Source organism: Saccopteryx leptura, chromosome 1 (genome assembly GCF_036850995.1).
Source record: "Saccopteryx leptura isolate mSacLep1 chromosome 1, mSacLep1_pri_phased_curated, whole genome shotgun sequence".
Taxonomy (NCBI): Eukaryota; Metazoa; Chordata; class Mammalia; order Chiroptera; family Emballonuridae; genus Saccopteryx; species Saccopteryx leptura.
The window spans coordinates 341,902,260-341,928,740 of NC_089503.1; the positions used below are offsets into that span (position 1 = coordinate 341,902,260).

A 26,481-nucleotide genomic window follows, 5' to 3' on the forward strand; every position below is an offset into this window, starting at 1 on the left:
CTGTAATACTGCACTAAGCCTCTGACAGAGAGCGGCAGCATTCTGACACTAAATGTTAATAACAAACTCCCCAACCAATCTAAATTAAACAGCGCTTGAAACCAATAGTAAAAAATGTGCAGTGTGTATTTTGCAGGTTTAGGACAGCTCAGGACAATAAAACAATGAACTATACATGTATATATAGATCTCTCTTAGGCACCATAATCAATATGAGCCAACAATATTTAAACGTGATTCAGGCCACATTCAGACATTTGCTCTTATTTACAAATATTAAATTAAATACAACCTGAAATGTGTTTTGTTACATACAAAAACAAAAAAACTATACAACTCAGAGCAAGGTTTGTTTTAAATGATTGAATTTACATTTAAACTATATGAAACCACTTGTGGTACTCAAGTTTTTATCACCCCTTCCAGGAAATCTTTTTCTATCATCTCTTCTATTTTTTGCCTGGCTTTGCTGGAAAATGGTTTGTGACTTTCCAGTTTCATGTCCTTATGAGGGAAGGTATTTGAGTAGAGGATGGGGCTCCCTGAGTGTCCTACACATCGGCTGGTGACTTTGCTGTTGAAGACTTGGCTGAGGACATTGAAGAACGGCAGGAGCTGCTCGATGCTGCGCACGCTGCAGACGGTGAGCAGCAAGTGCCCCGGCTCCCAGCCCAGTGTTCTCCCTGAGTTGTCTTCCTCTGGGTTTTTCTGCAGAAAACAAAAGGGAAATTGTTATTAAAGACGATGAAGTACACGAGAATACTTAAAAAGGTATAACATCAGCAGTTAAATACAAATGATGACATTACACTCTCATTCTAGACTTGATTAAAATTCTTCTGAGGCCTTTTGGTACCAGTTATTTAGTGAATATAGAGGGGTCTAAGCCTGCAGTAACATTTTCCAAATGCATGAGGAAGCTTAGCGGAATTGGTTTTGGATAAGGAGAGTCAAATACTGAGTTTATTTTGTGCTTTGCATATACTCAAAAAGCTCCCAGATTTCTGGATTCCCACTAATGTAACCAAGGACTAGATCATAAAATGACTACAGAATAAGGCTAGGGAGGGACAAAGGGTCTTAGACATTTCACCATTAATAAATCAATTCCCTTTTGGCCAAGTGGCTAAAAGTTGCCACAAGAGCATAGCATGGCCTAAAATGAAGAATTCCTGTCAGCACAGAGAAAGGAAAGGAACTCTCAGGAGACCACTGTTTCTGTGTCGTGCTAAAACAGCGTGGGAGGACAGCTGGAGCTGGAGGCAGAATAACTGGCTCTGCCCTTTACTTACTGTGAGCATCCTTGGGCAAGCACAGAAAGGTTCCTCATTATAAAATGGGGAACTCTCTCTTGCAGCAATAAAGTCAAGAATGTAGGTGAAAATTCTGTCAACTAAATAAACAGTAAGATAATTTGAATACTAAGAAGCTAGTTTGAGAAGCCAACTAAACATACAAACACAGTTGTTAGACATTGTCTATCTAGAAAAAGTTTTAAGAACTAATTTAAAGATTTTTAACTTGGGCAGACACATAGATATGAAAACACACTGAGTAGGGATAATGAAAACAAACTGACAGAAACCAGAAACACAATCTGTCATTGATTACAAATGGAGTTTGCCTTCTAAGATCAGATGTTGCCGAGAAACTTTGTGTACCTAATATTTTAATATCTCTAGTTTTCCAGTGGAGATGCAAAATCATTATCTGTGTGTGCTCACAGATTTGTTTAGAAATAAAATCCTGAGAAAGGAAAATAGATTTAAGTTAAAACAGAAGACTAGGAGTAATTCAATTCTTTATGGCCAAAACCCCTAGCTACCTTTTAGTTAATGTGTTAGCAGTTACTTAACCTCCAATCTTGATTATAGGATTAGAAAACCACCTTCCTTTCTCAACTATAACACTTGCTTCAATGACAGTCCTGGGAATGACTTTTAGATCACTGACTACTATTAACTGGCTGACCATGCCATCTTTAGTTCCCTAAATCAAACTGCAATTTATAAAAGGGTATAAAACATCTTGAAGTGAATAATATATTTAAACTCTCCATATAACTATTTCCAATGTAAGAGAACTAAGATTACCTTTTGTTTATATTCCTGTCCAGACGTACCTTTAAGAGAGGGGCCTTTACTAAACTCAGTGTTCCGCTTTTTTAATCAGAACCACCTCCCTCAATAATATTAAAAAGTCAAACATACAAATGAACAATTTCTTTCATTTCACCAATCTACACTTGAAGAAAGACTTCCTTCCTTGTATTTGTTGAAATTCAGACCTGGGTTTGTCTCAATATTTGGTCCAGTTGTGGCAACTTTTGCTGCCTATCACAAGCATCAAAAAGCCACCCTCACCTGATGCTTGGTCATCTCCAATCCCTCCAAAATCACTGTCTTAAAGTCCTCCTCCTTGTCCTGTGGAAGGAAAGAGGAGAACTCATAGCCTTCGTTCCATGAGAAGAATGCTTGGCCATGAAGACCTTATTTAAAGTGTTTTGGGGAAATGCCTTTCAACTGTAACTTGTTTCCTTACTCTGTGGGACAGTTTTGGGCAAAAGGCTGTCATATTTATCCCTTAGATACGGGGGAGTCTTATAAAAATGCTCATTACTAAAGAGATGCAGGGATGACAAAATAATGTGCTTGGGGTCATATGTAATCACCTTGCTTCTGGATTTGCTATCATGAATATTTTATATTTTTTCAAACTCTTGACATCAAAGTGAAAGTACTTAAGTCCTGTCCTAAACTCTGGACCCAACTTTGTCCTTTTACTTGGTCCCTAAAGAAATAACTTGATTTTAAATCAAGTTCCTCATATCCTTCAAGTACAACCTCCTTTTTTTTTTTTTTTTTTTTTTTCTGAAGTTGGAAACGGGGAGGCAGTCAGACAGACTCCCACATGCGCCAGACCGGGATCCACCCGGCATGCCCACCAGGGGGCAATGCTCTGCCGCAATCAGAGCCATTCTAGCGCCTGAGGCAGAGGCCACAGAGCCATCCTCAGTGCCCGGGCAAACTTTGCTCCAATGGAGCCTTGGCTGCGGGAGGGGAAGAGAGAGACAGAGAGGAAGGAGAGGGGGAGAGGTGGAGAAGCAGATGGGCGCTTCTCCTGTGTGCCCTGGCTGGGAATCGAACCCGGGACTCTTGCACGCCAGGCCGACGCTCTACCACTGAGCCAACCGGCCAGGGCCTTACAACCTCCTTTTTAATCGTTTTCCTCCATTCCATTTTCTGTAGTTTGTGGAATGCAGTTTAGGAGCTGCTGAATAGGGGACCCCAGAAGACTGGAAAATTTCTGAGCACTCAAAGCACATTTAGAAAACTAGGACTCAAGAGTCAATCCAGATTATCCCCAAATTATACAATTTGTTTTTGAATGCAAAGGACAAGATTTGTAAACAAAGGCCCACTGATGTACATTCTCAATTCATTATCATTGATCCTTGAACAACACAGGTTTAAACTGTGCGGGTCTACTTATACAGATTTTTTTTTTAATAAAAGGAAAATACATTTATTTTCCTTACGATTTTTTTTAACATTTTCTCTTTGCTTGTTTTATTGTAAGAATATAGTATATAATACATGTTACATACAAAATGTGTTCATCAACTATTTACGTTCTCAGTAAGGTCAACAGGCTTTTAGTAGTTAAGGTTTTGGGAGTCAAAAGGTATACATGGATTTTCAACTGCATGGGGGGTCGTGCCCCAACCCTCACATTGTTCAAGGCTCACTTGACTATGTTCTTGGGCAAAGATTTCTAATAAGCCTGATGCACACTGAAAAAATATCTTTAAAAATACAACTATAAATATATTTTATAAATTTTATCTTCTTACACTTAAAGAGAAATTAAAAAGTAAAGGAATGCAATACCTTTGCCCTTTTTCGAAGAAGTTTTGCTAGTCGTACTACATAAGGTTTAAATTCTCTTTGATGTATGCCTTGCCTTCTGACTTCCAAACCAGAATCGTCGGAGGCTTCTGGAATAAAGGCCCATCGGTACCTATGTATAGATGAATGATTTCCATCAACATTAGGACAGACTGTGTCATCTAACACAAGGCCACATAAATAGAGTAAAAAGTTCAAACCTCTACCACCTACACAGATTCGAATGCAGCTGGGCCCTTGCAGTAGTCACCCTGGGCATGTTTCTTAACCAAGCACTTTCGTTATCAGTAAATACAGATACTGTTAACTGTCTCACAGAATGTAACAAGTGAATGAATATGGAAACTTGTAAAGTGCTTATTACTATTTTTCATGAACACAAAGCAAGTCTTCAACAAATGTTTCTATCCTAATTAATAGGCAAAATTTCCACTGTGTATTCAGTCAAATGTTCGCTAACTACACAGTAAGGGGGAAAAGAACAAATAACTTAAGAAAAACTTAAGCAGGACTTCTTTCATACCTCCCTTTGTATTTTTGATTTTTGCCTTTAATAAGTAAAATTAATATCTGAGTATAGAAAAAAGTCTAACAATGTGAAAGGATATACCAAAGACAGTCTCCCTCCCACTGTAGGATCCACCAATATCACCAGTCTTGTGTGTCCATCCCAGTTCATGCACAAAAGAGCACATATTCACACACCCCTCTTCTTTAAAACAAAACATAATTGGCTTCTTGTTTTAATTATATATCTTGGTCATAACACCATATAAAATTCCATCCTTTTTAATAGCTCCATAGTGCTCCAGTGTTGCGAAGTATTGGTTTAACCAATCTCGAAGACTGTCTAATTTCTTGCTTTTACAGAAAGTGCCATAATGGAAAGACACCCTTATGTCATGCTGATTTTGTGCACATCTGAGAGTGCAGTGGTTGGGTAAATTCTTGCACATAGCAGGATTTTATATTTTGAATTTATATAAATATAACCTCTTTGAAGGGCAACTGGAGGTATAAACTTCCAACAAGAATAAGAATGCTTCTCTTGTTAAGGGTAAAAGGAAATACACGTTCCATCTTTACCATTCTGATGGTTAATTATAATTTTAATTGGAATTTCTCACGAGTAAGTCTGAGGACCTCTTCCTATGTTGAGAAGCTATTCCTCTTCTATGAACTATTTATTTATGAACTCTCATTGGCCCATTTTACTATTGGATTACTGATTTTTACATATTAAGCAGGTTAGACTTTTATCATATGCACTGCAAATATCTCTTCCCAACTCATTGCTGCCTTTGAAACACAGTATCTGTTAGTCTTGCAGACTTAATTTTGTATGTAGTTAAACTATCAAATATTTTGAACTTCTGAAATAGTCATGTCAGAAAGATATTACTCTTTCAAGATTAAATTCCCCTTGTTATCTTGTACTGTTTAATAGATTTTTTAAAAAAGACAGTACTTTTAAAAAAACTAGATAGAATTATGGCACATTTCATATTTCATCCCTGTCTAGTAACTATCATTTGTTTTTAGGTTGGAGGAGGGAGACAGCAAGGCAGAGCTCCTTATGCACTCCAAGCGTGAGCCACTCGGCAGCCCCCGTCTGGGCCGATGCTCAAATCAGTCAAGCCATTCTCAGTGCCCGAAGGCAACACTCTAACCCAGCGGTTCTCAACCTGTGGGTCGCGACCCCGGCGGGGGTCGAACGACCAAAACACAGGTCACCTAAAGCCATCGGAAATACATATTTTATTTTAAAATGTATTGTATAATAAACATGTATTTTCCAATGGCTTTAGGCAACCCCTGTGTTTTGGTCGTTCGACCCCCGCCGGGGTCGCGACCCACAGGTTGAGAACCGCTGCTCTAACCAATCAAGCCACTGGTTGCAGGAGGGGAAGAGGGAGAGAAGCAGATGGCTGCCTCTCCTGTGTGCCCTGACTGGGAATCGAACCTGGGATGTCCATACACCAGGCCGCTCCACTGAGCCACCGGCCAGGGCCTAGTAACTATATCTTGACAAGTAAAGAGGATAAACGCATTCTGGATCTCATAGAAGTGGAAAAGTCAATATCATAAGCATTAGTACTTAATGTTCTTTAAACCCTAAAGAGTACATTTCCTATCAGCTTTGTGAAGATAAGCATTCTAATTAATTTTAGACACTTCCCTATGGTTCTGCTTATTATTCTTTTCTGAAGTATTTTAGGAGTAATATCAGTTTAACAGATACCCAACCACTGAAATTCATCAAGAGATATATGTATATGGTTTTCAAATGTAGCAAAATAAAAATAATATAAAAAAAAATAAACAGGAATTAATCTAAAAGTAATTTATAGTTTTTACCAGTACATTTATACACCAAAATAAACAGTCTGAAAGAAATTAAGGGAACAATGCCCTTCACTATAGAAGCAAAAAAAATAAAATACCTAGCAGTAAATTTAACCAAGGAGGTAAAAGACTTGTACTCAGAAAATTGTAAGACAAAGAAAAAAGAAATCAAGGAAGATACAAACAAGTAGAAGCTTATTCAAGTGGAAGCTTATATTGGATAGGAATAATAAACATCATTAAAATGTCTATATCACACAAAGCAATCTATAAATTCAATGCAATTCCTATTAAAATACCAATAATATACTTCAAAGATACAGAACAAATATTTCAAATATTTATATGGAAACAAAAGAACACAAATAGCCTCAGCAATCTTGATAATGAAGAATAAAGTGGGAGGTATCACCCTTCCTGATATGGTATCAAGTTATACTACAAGGCCATTGTAATCCAAATAGCCTGGTACTGGCATAGGAACAGGCATACAGATCAATGGAATAGAAGAGAAAACCCAGAAATAAACCCACACCTTTATGGTCAATTGCTATTTGACAAAGGAAGTAAGAGCATACAGTGGAGTAAAAATAGTCTCTTTAATAAATGGTGTTGGGAAAATTGGACAGGTACATGCAAAAAAATGACACTGGACCACTAACTTACACCATTCACAAAAATAAACTAAAAATGGATAAAAGACTTAAATGTAAGTCACGAAACCATAAACATCTTGGAAGAAAACATAGGCAGTAAACTCTCAGATTATCTCTCAGCAAAATTTTTGCAAATTTATTTTCAAGGGCAAGTAAAATAAAGGACAAGATAAACAAATGGGACTATATCAAACTAAAAAGTTTTTGCACAACAAAAGACACTGTTAACAAAATAAAAAAACCCATACAATGGGAGGACATATTTACCAATATGTCTGATAAAGGGTTAATAACCAAAATTTATAAAGAACTTCTAAAATTCAACATCATAAAGGTAAACAATCCAATTAAAAAAATGGGCAAAAGAACTGAACAGACACTTCTCCAAAGAGGACATACAGATGGTCAACAAGCAGATGAAAAAATATTCAACTCACTAATCATCAGAGAAATGCAAATTAAAACCACAATGAGATACCACCTCACACCTGTCAGAATGGTGCTCATTAACAAATCAACATACAGTAAGTGCTGGAGAGAGTGTGGAGAAAAGGGAACCCTCCTGCACTGCTGGTGGGAATGCAGACTTGTGCAGCCACTGTGGAGAACAGTATCGTGTTTCCTAAAAAAATAAAAACGAAACTGCCTTTTGACTAAGCTATCACACTTTTAGGAATATATCCTAAGAATACAAAATCACTGATTCAAAAGAAGAAATGCACCCTCATGTTTATGGCAGCATTGTTTACAATAGCCAAGATCTGGAAACAGTCCAAGTGTCTGTCAGAGGACAAGTGGATTAAAAAGCTGTGGTACATGTATACTATGGAATACTATGGGGCCATGAAAAAGAAGGAAATCTTACCCTTTGTGATGGCATGGACAGACCTGGAGATTATTATGCTAAGTGAAATAAGCCAGGCAGAGAAAGACAGATATGATAGGATCTCACTTATATGTGGACTCTAATGAACAAAGTGAACTGAGGAACAGAATACAGTTCACTTTGTTCATTAGAGTCAGGGCAGGGTCACAGGAAGGGACAGCTGTCAGAGGGAAGGGGGATGAAGGGATGGGATCAGAGAAGGTGAAGGGATTAATTATTATATATATACATAACACATAGATACAGATAACAGGAAAGCAAATCTGAGAGGGAAGGGGGGAGGAAGCTGGGAGGGGGGCAAAAAGGGTGTAATGGGGAGACATGGGGGTGGGGGTGATGATGTTATATTGAGTGGCACACTTGAATCCATGTTAACACAATAAATTAAAATAAAAATTCAAAGAAATATATCTTTGAGCACTTATGAACAAGGCTTTGTGAGAATGTACTTATGTTAATTTTCTCCCTATTCCCCTCTGCCATTTCTAGTGCAGTTCACTATCATCTGAAATACAACAAACTCCTTGATCCTAGTCCTGCCCATTCCTACTCCTTTAAACTAAGGCCAAAGTAAAACTTCTTTTTTTTTTTTTTCATTTTTTTTTTTTTTTTTTTTTCATTTTTCTGAAGCTGGAAACAGGGAGAGACAGTCAGACAGACTCCCGCATGCGCCCGACCGGGATCCACCCGGCACGCCCACCAGGGGCGAAGCTCTGCCCACCAGGGGGCGATGCTCTGCCCATCCTGGGCGTCGCCATGTTGCGACCAGAGCCACTCCAGCGCCTGAGGCAGAGGCCACAGAGCCATCCCCAGCGCCCGGGCCATCTTTGCTCCAATGGAGCCTTGGCTGCGGGAGGGGAAGAGAGAGACAGAGAGGAAAGCGCGGCGGAGGGGTGGAGAAGCAAATGGGCGCTTCTCCTGTGTGCCCTGGCCGGGAATCGAACCCGGGTCCTCCGCACGCTAGGCCGACGCTCTACCGCTGAGCCAACCAGCCAGGGCCAAAGTAAAACTTCTAAAGTGCAAGCCTGGCTTAATAAATATAGCCCTTCTCTCCTTAATGGACCTTAGAGGCTTCCCACTGTCCTGATGTTAAGGTCCAAATTCTCTAATATAGCTTATTCATATAATTCATATTTCAGTCTCATTGAGCCTCTTCTTTCAACATTCTACTCCAGCAATACTAATCTTTCAATATTTCTCACTCACATACCAATTTCATCCACCTCTAAGTCCTCACACATGCATCTCTTCCAACCATCACTCTTTACTTCCTCAATATAAAACTGCCCTCGTGGCCGCCCTGACCTCAGAGCTAGGAGGTGGTCACTGCGATGTGGCCTTGCAGCACCTTGGACCACATCTGTCAAATCGTCCGTCATGTTGAACTATATCTATTACATGGAACTTGAAGCTGGTGAGTCATGTACCCCACTGCTTCATGTCCAGTGGGTACTCAATTTTTTACTTCAATAACTCTGTCTCTCCCATCCACCAAAAAGTTACACTTTAATAAAAATATATCAAATTACACAAAAACCGTTTAAATTAGTCTAGATGTCAGTTACAAAAGCAAATGCTGTTCCAAAAATAGTCATTTAACATCCTTGCTTTTACTTACATCTGAAACTGAGGAAGATTTTCAGAGGGCAATGCCAGGGCCAAATCCAAAAATTTGCAAGCCGAGAGATAGAGGTTTAACCACCGCTGGCTGTTGTATGAAGTAGAGAAGCCATTGCCTCCTGTGTATGTCGTCTCCAGACCTGCCACGGAGGGCCCTGACGTCCTGTAAGCAGGAGATGGCGCTGTCAGTAGCTGGACCTGTTTACTAACAGGTAATTAATTCCTGGAAAATCTCAAAGTGCCAACTAATGTTTTATCATAATCATTCTGAAAAGTGCACTTGGAATTACTAAGCAAGGATATAACTGTAAATTGTGCTGTTCTCAAAAAATTATCTTCTTTAAATTTTATGAACATAAAAATAGTACAGAATGACTTTTGTTATACCAAAGAAATAGAAAATAAAAGCCGTAAAACCAAGAGACATCTCTACTACTTGGCATCATTCTGCAAAGGGGGTTTGGGGCTTTCTGTAGTTAACACAGTTATTAGCATTGAGAACTCTTAAATAAACCTAGCATGGTGAAAGAAAAATATATTCAAGGCATAATGGTCTTGAAGTTTTCAACTTACAAACTTATTTATACAGAAATTTCTGTATAAATAAAATTGTTTTATATTTAGTCATATAATAAACTGCCTCTAGTAAGAATAAAATTGTAATACATTAAGTTGAGATCATTGCAGAAGATTTGGACATATGGATAACTTAGTGATGAGTTACCTGCCATAGTAGGTTGTGCTGCATGTTTTGTGGCCAAGATGTGATCAACCCAAACCAAAATGGCTCATGGACCTAAAACTATATTGGATTGCTTCAAACAAAATCTGTGTCCAGAAGCCACAGGCAGAATACTGATAGGTTAGTCCAGTCTAAAAAGCTTAAGGAATAAGTAAAAATATATCCAGATATGATCAAGTAGGTAGTAATAGACTAAATACAGAGCGGGGCAAAAGCAGGTTTACAGTTATTCATATAGAAAACAACGATGAGTAATACAAGAATAAACTGTTTTGTGTACTCACAACTGTAAGCCTACTTTTGTCCCACCCTATATATAAAGTATTTAGATAAAGCAGTATCTGCATTCTCCTAGTTGCAAAGTAACATTCTGGATGGTTTTAAGGCACTAAACATTGACAAGAATATACTGAAATGAAGGACATTACCGGGAAATATCTTCATCAGCAGTGAGTTCCTGCTCCATCAGTAAAAATACCTGTACCTGAAGACCATGGAATAAATAGAAAATGTTTTCAAATTGGATATTTAACCCTTCTTTCAAGTTATCTTTGCGCAATATTCTCATTAATCTAAAAACAAACTGTAGGATACAACTTCAGGATCTTTGGACTTAGTTTCTGAAAAGGCAACTACCACAGAGCCTTGCTAACTGTTTGGCAGAGTTGAGATAAAGGCATGCTTTTGTTTTGGGTGAATATGGAACAGAGATGTTAGTTATTTAATAAGGAAAACTGCTGAAGCCAATTTCTTTGTGGAGAAATTATAAAATGCTTGGTTTTCAGAATGGGCATTGCTTTCCCTTTCTTTTTTTCCCCTTTCCCTTTCTTTATTCATCTTCTTTTCCCCAACTCCCCAAATAATTCGGATGAGGATGATGAGGTATGGTTTGGGGAGAGGAATGGGTTAGTGTAGGGGGAATTTTTATTTTTCGGAAGTTTACAAAATCTTCATGAAAAAAGTCTCTGAAGCAAGCTTAACTAGGGCAAGTGTTGCATTCAGGAGCAAGTACCTGCCTTCAGTCAGTCAGTCCATTTACATACAGCTAAACATCTCTAATCAGTCTGGAGGTGCTGCAACAGCTGGAACCCGGGCAGGAAAAGTTAAAATGTTTTAAATGCCATGACAAAGTTAAAAATTTAGTGTAGAATTCTAGAGACTGAATTATACAAGAGCAAACAAAGTAATGATTCACAAGGAGCTAATATAATTGTTGTATTAAGAAGTTTAAGCTGTATGGGATGAAATCTGACTTGTTTTACTATTTTCTGCTGTTACATTTGTCAGGAAAAGGCTTAACTAGAGTTCAGTTCTCTTCCAAGATTAGTTTTTATATAGTAACCATATTGACACTAATCACTGCTTTGTAATTTACTTAAACTTGACTGAATTAAAATTAACTCACAAGTTCTGTAATCATGGTAGGCCAGAGTGAGGTAAGGTGTTGTGGAGACATTCTTAAAAGTAACACTCTGAAAAACAGGAACACTTGAGAGTGAAGAGTTGGCACCTGGGGCAAACGGAGACTCTCAACCAATCTCTCTGAAAGAAATGTAGTATATTTTTGATTCCCAAATAAGTAGAATCATTTTCAATATAAAACTTTTCTATATAATCTATATAATTTCAGGTAAAACTTTCTGTAGCAAAGGACCAACTCTAAAAATTTTCCAATCTGCTGTAGATTGATACTTTCGTAAACTACAATAAAATTGAATTATTAGAGCCCTGGCAGGATGGCTCAGTGGTAGAACATCGGCCTGGTGTGTGGAAGTCCCTGGTTTGATTCCCAGCCAGGGCACATAGGAGAGACATCCATCTGCTTCTCCACCTCCCCCCCTCCTTCCTCTCTCTCTCTTCCCCTCCCACAACCAAGGCTCCATTGGAGCAAAGTTGGCCTGGGGGGTTAAGGATGGCTCCATGGCCTCTGCCTCAGGCGCTAGAATGGCTCTGGTTGCAATGGAGCCACGCCCCAGATGGGCAGAACATCACCCCATGGTGGGCATTCAGGGTGGATCCTGGTTGGGCACATGCAGGAGTCTGTCTGCCTCCCTGCTTCTCATTTCAGAAAATATAAAAAGAAAAAAAATTATTAGAAAAATCAAAGAAAAAGATAAATAAAATACAAATGCCATTTTCTTCTTACTAGATTCAACAGAATCTAATTGTTAAAATGCTTAATCTAAATTTCTGTTCTTACCATGAGTGAGCTAAATAGCCTTGTATGGAACCACACCTTGAATACCACTGATTTAGTCAACTTTAGAAATCACGGGACAAATAGTGTGCATGCTGTATATGTACATGCGACATTAGATATACGGAGTCAGGAAAGAAGGAGTACTAATAATCTGAGAGAAAGAGAGAGAAATAATCTCACTACGGAGAGGACAGCGGCCGTGGCCAGCCAGTCCTGCCATCGCTGTGGCTGGCGGCTGCACAAGCACTCCGACAGCAACAGCTGACAGTCCCGCCCTGGGGCAAGGTCATCCCTGGTACATAGTGACCTGAGATCTTTCATGAAGGTTTATTGAAACCTTACGCCCTAGACTACAGACCTCAAAATGTTACTTCCAGCCAAAATTCCCTGGCTCTGCCTATATTTTGGTCCCTTCCTTAAAGGCATATGACCTCTTAGCCACATAAAAAGATACTAACATGACAGCCTACAGCAAAATAGTCTTACATCTCATCCTCAAAAATGAATTCCTAAAAATTCTGAACCAAATAAAAGAAACCATGCTTAAGCAAGTGCTACAAACTCAGTGTTTGACTGCTTTTACATACTGGTGATATTTTTTATTGTTTCAGTAGAATAAATTTCTAATTCTACATTTTTCATCTATCTATACTTGGTATTTTTTAGCCCAATTTACAATTTAGGAAAAAATTTTCTAAGAAAGAAAGAAACCCCATATATTGGAAGGTAAAAAACATAATTTTTCACTACTTACCTTGTATATCTGGAAGATATTTCTGGTACTGGTCAATTTCACTGCTAAAAATAGCAAATGCTAATCTTTTGAGAAGCATGGCTCTCTGCTCCAGCTCCACATCCCGGTTTGCAAAGAGGTTAAGTGAACTGCTTTGAGCCACAGCTACACGGGCTGAAAAAAGAAAGCAAGTGACAGAGGTTGTGACAGTCTTCCAGATTATTCTATTATTTGTTTTTAAAAACAGCTAGATCCCCTATGACACCCGAGAGTGAAAGGAACCTAGTGTAGAGGGCTCGGGCTCCTCTCTGGGGCAGGGGGCTGGCAAACACAAGCCGGCGGATCAAGGGATAGGAACAGTGATGTGGAGAGAGAAAACTCAGAGCTGTAGGTTTCTGAAGGTAAAATCACTAAGAGTGTCATTTCATAAACGCTTTAGTATTTTACGCTATCTGCCTATATCCTTAAAAATAATTTCCGGCCTGGCTCGGCCTACCTAGCTCTCCTTCCTTATGCCTTGTCCCTCATCAGCTGCTCACTTTTGCAGCCACAGCCTTGCATGCTTTTCCTTGAACTCAACAAACTTGTTCCCACCCTGAGATTTTATCATTTTTGTTCCCTGTACTGTACATGGAATACTGTCCCTAGGACATCTCATGGTTGGCTTTGTTCATTTCACAAACTCCTTAGCTGTTACTTAAAACCTATTGCATGGACCTATTTTCTTCACAACTTAATTATTCCCTGAAGTAATCTTATTTGACTAAGGTTAGCATACTTCCTGCCCTATTTTTGTCTATAAATATTTGTTGAATGGATGAATCTGAACTTTAACACTACGGAGATAGAGAGGATGTGCTGTTCCTTTCTTTTCCAGAGGGAACTACAGCTTGTGCTGAAGAAGTTAATAGAATCATACAGACTCATCCAAGTTTGTTGCTATTTAAGGTCATTAGTTTAGTAACTTCCAAACTTTAAAAAAAATTTTTTAAATACTCTTTTTCTTCAGATGAAATATTACAAGGAACTCTAATATATAAAACCAACCCAGATAGAGTAGAAAGAAGATGGAGAGTGATTCCGACCTTTCTGGCCCTTCTTTCTTCCTTCAGAGGAGTTCAACAGCCGCAGTTTTTAGAGTTTGTCTCCAGGTGGCTGCCTTTCCCTGCCTCACTCACTACCTGTCAGCTTTCATTTCTTCAACAGTTACTTATGGAGTGCTTACTATGGTCTAGGTTCTATGCTGTGTGCTGAGGAAACAACTGAGAGACATGTTACCAAATAGTTTTACTAATTATTTATCACTATGTTGTCCTCTTTGTGTTTTACCATTATATTCCTATAAAGTACTAAGCCTAACTTGACAAAGACCTAATTCAGTAGTTTCTAAAAAAGAACACAGCAAATAGTAAGAACGGGTCATATACAGGACAGACAGTGCTTAAGTTATCACATACTAATACTTACTCATCAAATCTCTAAATGTTGTCTTATCATGTGTCATCAGATTGTCCAGAATTGCTCTCCAACTGCGAAAGACAAGAATTATGACATGTAAGTAAGATTTTGTTGTTATTGTTAAAAAAATGTTCTTTGCGGAGAGTAATTGATTTCAACAGCCTTTTATGAGATGTTTTATCATGTTGGCTAAAAAAGCAAGACAATGACTTACTGATTAACACAAGAGGCATCCATTTGAAAGAAACTGGGATCCATAAAGAGGTCGAAGGCTTCTTTCTTCCAGGCTCTCCGGGTGTACTGATACCCACTGAGACTGCTAAGCAGCTGGACACAGGCTCGGTAACTAGGGGCGTTATGTGCACTAGGATGAAGGAAAACCACCTTAACCTAGATGTTATCATTTTAATCATCATGTTAAATTATTGTTTAGTGTTCACAGTTTCCTAAAACAATGATAGGAAATAGCACCACAAGAGAATTTTTTTAATCATTATATTTCAAGGTAAAAATTAATATTTTGTAGTGATTCAAATAATGGCAATAAAGGAATATAATTTGCTTCTAACATGCTATGAATTAACTAAGGAAGCTACTTTAATAATAGTACCTGTGATTTCGGAGGTAGGGCACAACATAATGCATAATATTTGTAAGTAAAGGAATAACTCGTTCTTTTTCATCACTATAGAAAACCATATCCAAAAGATGAGCCAAAACCTAAAAAAAAAAAAAAAGAAATGGAGTATAATCTGAGAGCTGAAACTGATGGCATTCAGAGGTGGTTTTTATCTTTAAGAAAATCTTGAATACCTTAATATTAGAAAAATCTCAAATTACACCATTTTTGTATGAATGATTTCTGCCACTATTTGCATTTTTATTATAACTAGAGGATACAAATATGTGCAAATCTTACTATTTCTAATATAGGGAAATATAGAAAAAGAAAGGTCAAGATCCTTCTAAGTGAATAAATAGTGAAATTAAGACTAGAAACTTGGTTTCTCTTTTTAAGACTATTCTCTTTTCCTGACCTGGTCAAAGGGAACTTGGAAAAAAACAACTTAATCAACTGAGCTGCTCAAGTCCCAAATCTGTCAGTTACTGGCTATTTGATTTTAATCATATTGTTCTAATCTCTGTGAGGTTCAGTACCCACATCTGTGAAGGGGAAACAAAAGTGACCTGTAAGACTATATAACAGGGTATATAAAAAGAGCACATCGGAGGAGACATATAAACATGTTTGCCATATTATAAAATACTTTATAGTATGGCAAACATCATTATACCCCTCCCTACCATACTACCCCTCCCTACCATACTATGATACAAAAGATCTTATCTTTTTATATAAAGTACACTTTAAAAAAACAGTACTTGGGAGATGAGCAATATCTAAGGTTATGATAACTAATAGTTAACAAACTAATCCTGAATACAAAGTCAAAATTTTATTCTATACAATGATTTCTAGAAGCACAGAATGATTTTCCAAATCAAAAACTAATAAGAATTACTTGCTGATATTTAATTGTAAAACTATTTACTTGAAAGTTCATTAAAAAAACAACAACTTGATAATACCTCAGAAAGTAATGTCAGTGCATGGACACTAAATACAGAAGGGGTTATGTTTGCAGTTTCCATCGCAGGTGATAACATATCTGCATAAGAGAAATGACAGGTAAGGGTACAGTTAGATCTTTTCCCACTAAAAAAGTTACCTGCTAAACGAGAGAAAGATATTTTTATAGTATTTACAGTAACGAGACTGCAATGATTTCTTAGTGAATATACACCTACAAAAATAAACATCAATGTTTGAGATCAATACCTTCAACATCAGATTCCAGATTGGTTCCATCCACCATTATTTTGGGAGAAGGCTTAACTTCAAGATTCCGTCGCAGCCATGTTGTCTGTTCCAAAGAAGAACCAGCTATTGCACCAATTGCATCCACTATTTTATGAGTCACATCCTAACAAAACAAGGAAAAACCACAATATTTGTACCTACACACATTTACACACAGGAGACTTCACAGATAAACTTATTTGACCTTCCCATTTTAGTGTTGAAGGCGCTGAGAAACACAGTTTTGGCAACAGTCCAGTGGTGGGATTCATATAATTTACCAACCAGTTCTCTGCCCTAATGACCATTTTAAGTACAAAAGAATGATATACTAAAAGATAGTTTATTAGTTCATGCATTTAATACTTAAAAACAATAAAAGAGGTAGATTACCATGAATAAGATGCACCTTTGTGTCAAAAAATCTGGGGTCTAAAAACTGGGTGTGTCTCATACAGTGGTTGTAGATATTTTTACTTGCATTTCCCACTTTTTCATGCGGATGAGGGGTTGTATGAATTTTATGATGAATAAAACAAGTTCAATAACTTTATGTAATACATTTTTATTCAAATTTCAAGCCCCAAAATTAAGGTGAGTCTTATACATGGGAGCATCTTATACATGGGAAAATACGGTATAAGAAAGAGTTTTAAGATATTAATGAAAAAATATTAAATACTTGACAAAAAACAATAAAACTGTTATTTAAGATATTTCCAATGACACCTTGTCACCCTCTGGTTGTTTGGCACTTTTTCTCTTTGTATTATATGTTTGTTTACTGAAGTAAAAAACACAAGGGAATTAAAATGTAGTATGTTATCAAAGGTATAACTTTTATGAAATGAATAAATATTACAAACATTGTTCTGTCAAATTTTTTTCACCTATGGACGGAATGAACATTACCTGGCACTTATAATACATTGTTGTGCAGACGAACATTAAAAAAGAGTAAGGATGTCAAAATAATCTGGAGATATTTTCTCTGAACATATGTACCCTGATTTATCAATGTCACCCCATTAAAATTAATAAATTAAAAACAAAAGAGTAAGGAATGTAAATTTGTGGTTTCCATATTGAGCAGCTGCCCAGGTGCCACCTTAGAGAGAACCCTGACTACAAGTACAATTTTAACACCGGTTCACTGAATTCTACAGAAAATTAGGTATATGTTCTGCCAAACCGGTGTGAACACGCTGAGTCCCACCACTGCAACAGTCCTCAGTTCATTATGCCTTACCTGAAGATCTCTTTGGTCTTTTTTATTTTCCAAACTAGGGTTTTTCATAATAAACTCATTCAGAACCCTAAAACAGCCAAAGAGAAAAATAAACTGGAAATATTAGTCTAAAGAAAATGATGCAATCTAATTTATCACCATGAGTAAGTGACTTGTGGCCTCAATTTCTATTTTATATGTTTAATGAATATATATGGATATCCTATGACTCAGCAGAGCAGTATAAGAATATGCCATGAAAAGACATGTACAAGGATGTTTGTACAGCATTGTTTATAAAAGCCAAAAACTGGAAAGAACCCAAATGTCCAGCAGCAGAATAAATTGTGGCATATTCATATAATGAAGTATTAAACAGCAATAAACATGAAGATACTGTAGCTACATGGAATTACATGGATGAATTTTACAAATGTGTGAAAGAAGCAGACACAAAATAAAAAAGTTCAAAAAGAAAGCAAAATTTATCTGTAGTATTAGAAGTCAGAATAGTGGTTATCTTTGGGGAAAAGGGAAAGGATGGTAATTAGGAGGGGACCTGAGGGAACATGTGGTGGTTTCTTTCTTTTTCATTCTGAAGTGAGAAGCAGGGAGCCAGTCAGACAGACTCCCGCATGCCCACCAGGGGGCGATGCTCTGCCCATCTGGGGCGTTGCTCTGTTGCAACCAGAGCCATTCTAGCACCTGAGGAGGAGGCCATGGAACCATCCTCAGCGCCTGGGCCAACTTCACTCCAATGGAGCCGTGGCTGCAGGAAGGGAAGAGAGAGACAGAGAGGAAGGAGAGAGAGAGGGGTGGAGAAGCAGATGGGCGCTTCTCCTGTGTGCCCTGGCCGGGAATTAAACCTGGGACTTCCACATGCCAGGCCGATGCTCTACCACTGAGCCAGCCGGCCAGGGCTTATTTCTTAATTTAGGTTCATTATTATACACATTGTGTGCTGACTTTGTAATAACTTGTGGAGTTGTGTACTTATTATTATTGTGTATTTATTATGTTTTATATATCAACCAAAAAGTAAAAGAAAAATCCAAACCTCATTAATTTAAAGTTGTAACAGAAATGGTTTCCTATTCTGTATGTGTCTATATAATACATATATAATAAAGAATACTTTGTCAATAAAAATTTCCATTTCCATTGTTTGTTAATAATTTCACTTTAATATTTATTTTGACTTGATTTTATTAAAATAAATTATATGCATAATTATTTCCAAACTCATATGTAAAGTAATATTGAAGAACAATCTTCATATTGATTTCTATTTTGTAATTAGGAATTTTTAGAGGATCAGTGGAACCTTTGGGAAAAAATAACCAGAAATTTAAAAAGGGAATTAAGTTTCTAGTAAAACTAAATATGTCCAACTTCATGTTTAAATGCTCAGTGTGCACACAACTGAGAAGGGGGTAGGATCCTTCATTATCTGAGAAATAAAAAAGAAAGAAAAGGTAGTAGAGGAAACAGTAAATTTTGTAAGGAAGCAGCTACAAGTCAACAGATGACTTTAATTTTTAATGAAGTTAGCAGGGTTATTTGGTAACAATTCAAAAAACTGTATATTCCCTCTTTGAGCCTTAAAATGAATCAGAGGCAAGTAGGTCAGATATTATTGCTTGATAGGAAGCTAGCCTTGGAGAGGTTTATCAACGTACCCAAGGTTAGAGTGATGAGGACTAGAACTAGAGGTTAGAAGATAATCAGAAATCTTCATTAGAACGTTGATTTCTAACATTTACATTTCTCTCCTGACTAAAAATCATACACACTGGTTCGCTTAACCTTTGATGCGGGAACTGCAGGCATCGAGTCCACTGCTCTTATTATAACATCCTCACCCTCTAAAACTCCTTCAGCTTTCGGACTTAGAAAACAGCGTGCGGGCGCAGGGATCACCACGGACCCTGAAATGCTTTAGCAGTACCACTAGCTCACTGTGGCCAGGCACCCTGTAACTCAGCTACTGCAGGCTGATCCACTCCCTTCAAGCTCTCCACTCCGTCTCTCCACCTTCTCTCTGCTTCCTGTTGGAAGACTACATTTCCACATTCACTAGGAAACATGAAGCCATCTTACTGCTGAAGAACCCTCAACTTCCCCCCTCTCCATGTCAAAATTTGCTAGACCTTTGGCTCCCAAACCAGAATTGCTAGTTCCCTTAAGGACAGTAAGGGTAGAAGTAAGTCTCTCTATGTAGAGAATCACACAATTACATAGACTAAATCACCAGAAACGCTACAGAGACTGACTTTAAAAAAATCAAAGTTCTCTGCTCTTGGTTGAATTTATCCATGTTATCAGTTGATAACATACTATCATTGGCTATTAAGGACACCACTGGACTATCCGAGTTAATGTAAAAAAGTTGGGGGAAAATTTATTCTCTTTCTTTCCCCACACATGTCTTAAGCAGTCCTTTGCAAACTTTAGTGTGTACTCAAATCACTTGGGAGTCCTGTTAAACTGCAGATTCTGGCCCTGGCGCAGTAGCTCAGTTGGTTCGAGCATCGTCCTGACATGCCAAGGTTGCGGGCTGGGTCCTCAGGTCAGGGCACAGACAAGAATGGCATAAATAAGTGGAACAATGAATTGATGTTGCTCTCTCTCTCCCTCCTCCTCTCTCTAAAAAGCAATAAATAAAATTTTTTTAAAATGCAGATTCTGACAGGGATCTGGGTAGAGCCTGAGATTCCATATTTCTAACAAGCTCCCCAGTGATTCCAACACTGCTGATTGAAGGATCGATTTTGAATGGCAAAGTCTTAGAGAAAATGCACCCTTTCTCATCTTACACCTGCTGCCATTCACTGCTCTCCATCCCCTCCTGCTGTCTCTGGAATCTGGTGTCATCAACGAGCTCCCTTCTCTCTAGAATCTCCTATTACTGTCCACTTGCATAGCATTATTAGCCATGCACTATTCTAAAAATTTAACAAATATTTAACTCATTTAATCCTCATACTAACTTTATGACAGGCATATTATCATCCCCATTTTTCAGATGGAGAGGTTAAATAACCTGCCCAAGGGCACGCAGCTAAGAAGTAAAGGAGCTGTGATTTGTACCGAGGCAGAGTACAACTCAGAATCTTTGCTAGTAACAAATCAACATCCTCAGGTCTTCCTTACTATTAATCATGCCTTTCAAGTCATATTTCCTCTTGCCCCGTATCATTTCATTCTTTTCATAAAATTTCTCCAAAGAAGCCGCCACACTTGCTTTCTTATTCTACCCTTCTGCTGTTCACTTCTGTGCTTACTACCTTGCCAAACCCCTCTCCCCTCCGTCACCAATCCTCTCCAATTCATCAGTTATAGACTCTTATTAGTCCTCATCTTCCTTAATGTCTCCTACGGTATTACTCATGCTTTCAACTTCTCTGCCTTTACAACACTGAATATATCTGACTTTCTTCTCACTTTCTGATATTTGCTTTTCTATCTCCTTTACTGACACATTTTCCTTCTTTGTCCTGTTCTTTCACTCCCAACAGTAGTTCACACTCCCTCCCCTCCCCACTTAAAACAGAATTCCTATCCATCCTCCTACTAACTTGTCAGTCATGTTTCTCCTCAAAACCTGCAATCACTCCCAGCCCCTGTCCAAGACCAAATTTCTTAAGCTAAAATGCAACAATCCTTCTCCATCCAGCTGCCATCTCCCTTTTCAATCAACCCTCACCCCCATTCCACTGCCTGGGCCCTACCGTACAATCAAACCAGACAAGGCACCTTGCCCCAGTACACCTTCCATTCCTGTCTCCTACTAGAAAGAAGGCTTCCTGCTCCTACTGTCTCCATTCATGGAGCAAGTATTTACTGTGAACCAATAACAATGGTGAGCAAAACACAAACACTGTCCATGAAATCATGGTGTTCACAGTTAAGTAAGGGTGAATGGAATTTATCAAATAATCATACAAACTATTAACACACATCAGGAAAATAACTTTCCCAAGCCAGTTTATGCCCAGGGCCTTCAACTCAAATGACCTTCTTCTACGAAATTCAACCTCAGCTATCTTAGTCACCCCCTCCCTTTTAAATCCCACATTAACCTTTTCACTAGCTAACTTTTGTAAGTTTTACATTAGCTCATGTAATTCTGTATATGTATAAACACATATTGGTCCCTCCCCACCCCCATCCTCTTTATTTATAGGCCTCATATTATATACATCTAGTTTTATACCTTGAGAATTCTATGAGAAGGTAGAGAGATCACATGGTCACCTAAAACACCTCACATAGAGCAATTATGATGATAAATATTCTTCTTTTATTGAAAATAATATTTTTAAGCAAAATAGCTTACCCAAGTATAAGAAACTGCCCTGGGGCTGGAAGACTCAGTTGTATAGAGTCTTTCAGTAGGATCAAGAGTGATGCCCAGCTATCCACTAAATTGGGCACAGGAATTCTGCAAGATAAATATATATTTAATATATACATATATGCATGTCCATAATATACTTTTCTTTGTATTTTCTAGCAGTCTTTAACAAATTTTCCTACTAGTTTCTCTGAAACATTCCTTAAATTTTTATAGACTATGATAGAAAATTCCTAAAACCTTTATTTTTTTCTACTAATGTTTTATAAAAAGAACATCAAATACATTTAAAATACCCAGTATGACTTATTAGTCTAGAAATATTGCTATATAAACCCCAATTTTTAACATATGGACTCTCAAAAGTAAAATACAATTAAAATCTCAGGTTCATTACTAACATCATAGTCACCTACTCCATCCTATCCTATTCTCTCCATTTCTCTCCACTATTAGTTCTTTTTCCTTCACCTATCACTTTGTCTCATCTAAAGGAGACCTGTTCATCTACCCTGCTCATCAGTTTCTCATCTCGAGAGAAATTAAGAGTGTCTTTGTTTCAGTCTGATCTTAATCCTAACACCTTTATGTGTCTAAGTGCAAATTTTAGGCAGTCACAACCAATTTTAATACACTACACAACCTAACTTTACAAATGTCAGTCATAGATCACAAAATGATGCTACGGTGGGTTATTAAAACTGAATTAGCCTGTAGGAGAAGATTAGGATTCAGGTTCTCCAATAGGAAGTTTACCAAAACTGAAGTTAATTAACTTTCTATTCAGGGATTAGTTAAATGCAAAACTGGAACGTCCCTAACAAAATGGTACTTCCATATCATTTCAACATTTAAAAAAATCATGTCAGGCTACCCCATGTTCACCTATATCAAATTAATAATAAATTCACTGCCAAAAGGCATGGTTTCAATAGTAGGATTAAGCTTTTCATTTATATTTAAATTATTTTCTTACAATTTAGTGTTTTAATATCCAGTGTATCTTAAATGCACCTAGGTTTTTATGTCTGTCGGATATGTATGGATGGGTCATTACGATATCCAATGTTGGCCTGACCTGTGGTGGTGCAGTTGCAAGATATCCAATGACTTGCATTAATATATCCACAAACAATGGTTTTCTTTTTCTAGCACTTATTCTTTTAGTTTTAGGGGAAAAACCAGCAACCTCTTGAAATAATTCAGGTGCTTTCTCCCGTATTTCCTAACCCTTAGACATTGCTAATGCAGTAAGGAGAGATCCACATCAGTTATCTTACCTTTGAATATAAGCATAGAAAAACTGAAGCATGCAGACTTCCAAAGAAAGATGTTTCTATAAACAAAAGAAATCATTTTTACAGTGAAGAAAAATGCTGCCTTTACTTTTTCATTGTTGCAACTACTCTGTATTACACTGCCAATTTTTAATTAAAAACAAAAAAAATCAAACACAAGTTTGTAATAAAAAAGAAGCAACTCTCTTCTGTTTAGTAGGGAAAGAACTAAGAGCTATTTAAAAAATTAAAAATGCATGGAAGGAATAGAAAGTTTCTCAATTTTCCCTGCACCACTCCAACTATTACTTTCAAATGGTCCATTTATACTAAAAACTACTTTTAATCAGCTTATGCTTGATTAATGCTATCAGAATTATGTTTTTTTGTTATAAAAAATGTGCTTTTAATCTATTTTACCACACTTTTCTATTAAATCAGCATAGTAAGTCAAATATCAGAACAATGCCTAATAGCCTAAAATGTGCATAGTCCTTAACTAAACATTGTGCTGAATGAAATATATAAAAGAAATACCTGTCCTTATAAATTAATAATAGGCAAGAAAATGAAACTAATGACAATTGACATTTAATAATTTGTTCCTTTTAGTAGCAACTATTCTCTTGAAGTTTGTATCACAAAGAAAAATCAAGTATCTAATCCAGGGGTCGGAAACCTTTTTGGCTGAGAGAGCCAGAACGCCACATATTTTAAAATGTAATTCTGTGAGAGCCATACAACGACCCGTGTACATTATGCATTATCCAATAAAAATTTGGTGTTGTCCTGGAGGACAGCTGTGATTGGCTCCAGCCACCCGCAACCATGAACATAAGCGGTAGGAAATGAATGGATTGTAATACATGAGAATGTTTTATATTTTTAATGTTATTTTTTTTTATTAAAGATTTGTCTGTGAGCCAGATGCAACCATCAAAAGAGCCACATCTGGCTCATGAGCCATAGGTTCCTGACCTCTGATCTAATCTATTCAGAACTAAGTTGATGGAAAACAGAGGAGCAGCAGGTGGGGGTAGGTATGTGTAAAATTTTCTCTTGCTTTAATATCCTACACACTTAGCCCAATGTCTGGTACAAGTAGATGATCAAAATGTTATGCTTAATCAAGCTTTTAAAGGAAAATTAAAACCCTATCACAAATTCCCAAGAGGTGATTTCAGAAGAGTAAGGGAATTATTAAAAAGTTAAGGCCTGACCAGGCAGTGGCGCAGTGGTTAGAGCATCGGACTGGGATGCAGAGGACCCAGATTTGAAACACCAAGGTCATTGGCTTGAGCGCAGGCTCATCTGGCTTGAGCGTGTGGGCTCACCAGCTTGAGCACGGGGTCACTGGCTTGAGCATGGGATCACAGACATGACCCCATGGTTGCTGACTTAAGCCCAAGGTCGCTGGCTTGAGCAAGGGGTTACTCACTCTGCTGTAGCCCCCTGGACAAGGCACATATGAGAAAGCAAACACTGAACTAAGGAGCTGTAATGAAGAATTGATGCTTCTTACCTCTCTCCCTTCCTGTCTATCTGTCTCTATCTGTCCCTCTCTCTGTACCTCTCTGTCTCTATCACAAAAAGTCAAGGACACTGGCTATTGACACATGCAAGCACACTTTTCTCATTGGCAATTCAAAAAAACGATAAAAGAAGAAATAATTAAACATTTTTAGATATGTATAATCTTTTATGGGTGCAATTGGGTCTCTTTTGAATGGTTTAAATGTTTGCAGTTGATAAACATTTTCTAAGAAAATATGACATCTTAGTATCACTAGAACAAAGAGCAGAAAAAGTAAAGAAGTCCATAATTTTACTATTTCTAGACTTTTATGTCTGCCTAATTAGAGACAACGCACTGAGTGCAGAGACTATATTATTCATTTTCTACAGCTCTTGGAAATCAGTTTTATACATGGTTAAGAAATGACACTGACCAGAAATAAGGTTATGGCAAACAAAAGAAAACTTAAACCAAATGGAACTACATCAAACTAAAAAGTTTTTTCACAGCAAAGGAAATCATCAAAAAAAAAAACCCCAAAAGACAACCTATGGAATGGGAGAAGATACTCACCAATGATAGCTATGACAAGGGGTTAATATCCAAATACAAGTCAACACCAAATAAACAAGCAATCCAATTAAAAAATGGGCAGAAGACTCAAGTAGACACTTCTCCAAAGAGGACATACAGATGGCCAATGACATATGAAAAGATGCTCAACATCAGTATCATCAGAGAAAGGCAAATTAAAACCACAAAGAGCCCATCACCTCACACTTGTCAGAATGGCTATCATCAGTAAATCAACAGACATTAAGTGTTGGCGAGGATATGGAGAAAAGGGAACTCTCATGTACTGTTGGTCAGAGTGCAAATTGGTGCAGCCACTGTAAAAAACTGTAGGGAAGTTCCTCAAAAAAAATTTAAAATGAACTACCTTATGACCCAGTGATTCCACTTCTGGGTATATATCTGAAGAAACTCAAAATACTAATTTGAAAGAGTATATGTTCACTGCAGTGTTATTTACAATAGCCAAGCTATGGAAACAACCCAAGTGCTTATCAACAGATGAGTAGATAAAAAAGCATGGTACATATATACAATGAAATACTACTCGGCCATATAAAGGAAGGAAATCTTAACATTTGCAACAGCATGGATGAACCTACAGGGTGTTACACTCAGTAAAGTCAGTCAGAGAAAGACAATTAATTACCATATGATTTTACTAATGTGTGGAATCTAAAGGACAATGTAAACAAATAAACAAAACAGAAACAGACTCATAGAGAACAGACTTATGATTGCCAGAGGGGAGGTGGGTTGTGGGACTGGACGAAAAAGGTGAAAAGATTGAGAAGTACAAATTGGTAGTTACAAAATAGTCATGGGGATGTAAATTACAGCGTATGGGGACATAGTCAATAATATTGTAATAACTATGTGTGATGTCAGGTGAGTACTAGAAATATTAGGGGGAACACTTACTACTATGCTGTTTACCTGAAACTAATACAAAATAGTATTAAATATAAACAGTAATTGAAAAATTTAGCAAAAAGAGAAAGAGTGAGATTCATTCTGAAGAGAAAGCAAAAAAGAAACTGAGATAGTCAACAACTGATGTAAGCAGACCTTGAGCTCTGGCTTCTGTGTTCTTCCTTTAAAGGACAACAAAAAACCTTGC

At 37.4% G+C, this 26,481-nt stretch overlaps 1 protein-coding gene across 11 annotated transcripts in view; it reads right to left on the bottom strand.

Moving 5' to 3' along the window:
• Positions 1 to 108: 108 nt before the first annotated feature.
• DOP1A (DOP1 leucine zipper like protein A) overlaps positions 109 to 26,481 on the bottom strand; it is a 117,317-nt gene continuing 90,944 nt past the window's right edge. For 7 of the 11 annotated variants that reach the window (XM_066358946.1, XM_066358943.1, XM_066358942.1 and 4 more), the window contains 15 exons: positions 23,276 to 23,331; positions 21,978 to 22,082; positions 17,660 to 17,726; positions 16,390 to 16,534; positions 16,140 to 16,219; positions 15,160 to 15,269; positions 14,764 to 14,913; positions 14,559 to 14,620; positions 13,113 to 13,265; positions 11,564 to 11,700; positions 10,587 to 10,642; positions 9,415 to 9,579; positions 3,891 to 4,020; positions 2,364 to 2,423; positions 109 to 708 (listed from right to left, as the gene is read on the bottom strand). In XM_066358946.1, coding sequence (XP_066215043.1) covers positions 403 to 708; positions 2,364 to 2,423; positions 3,891 to 4,020; positions 9,415 to 9,579; positions 10,587 to 10,642; positions 11,564 to 11,700; positions 13,113 to 13,265; positions 14,559 to 14,620; positions 14,764 to 14,913; positions 15,160 to 15,269; positions 16,140 to 16,219; positions 16,390 to 16,534; positions 17,660 to 17,726; positions 21,978 to 22,082; positions 23,276 to 23,331 — 1,782 coding nt within the window. In that variant the 3' untranslated portion in view covers positions 109 to 402. Of the gene's footprint in view, positions 709 to 1,200; positions 1,394 to 2,363; positions 2,424 to 3,890; positions 4,021 to 9,414; positions 9,580 to 10,586; positions 10,643 to 11,563; positions 11,701 to 13,112; positions 13,266 to 14,558; positions 14,621 to 14,763; positions 14,914 to 15,159; positions 15,270 to 16,139; positions 16,220 to 16,389; positions 16,535 to 17,659; positions 17,727 to 21,977; positions 22,083 to 23,275; positions 23,332 to 26,481 lie in introns of those variants that run through there. The other 4 variants (XM_066358950.1, XM_066358945.1, XM_066358951.1 and 1 more) reach the window with 2 other exon arrangements.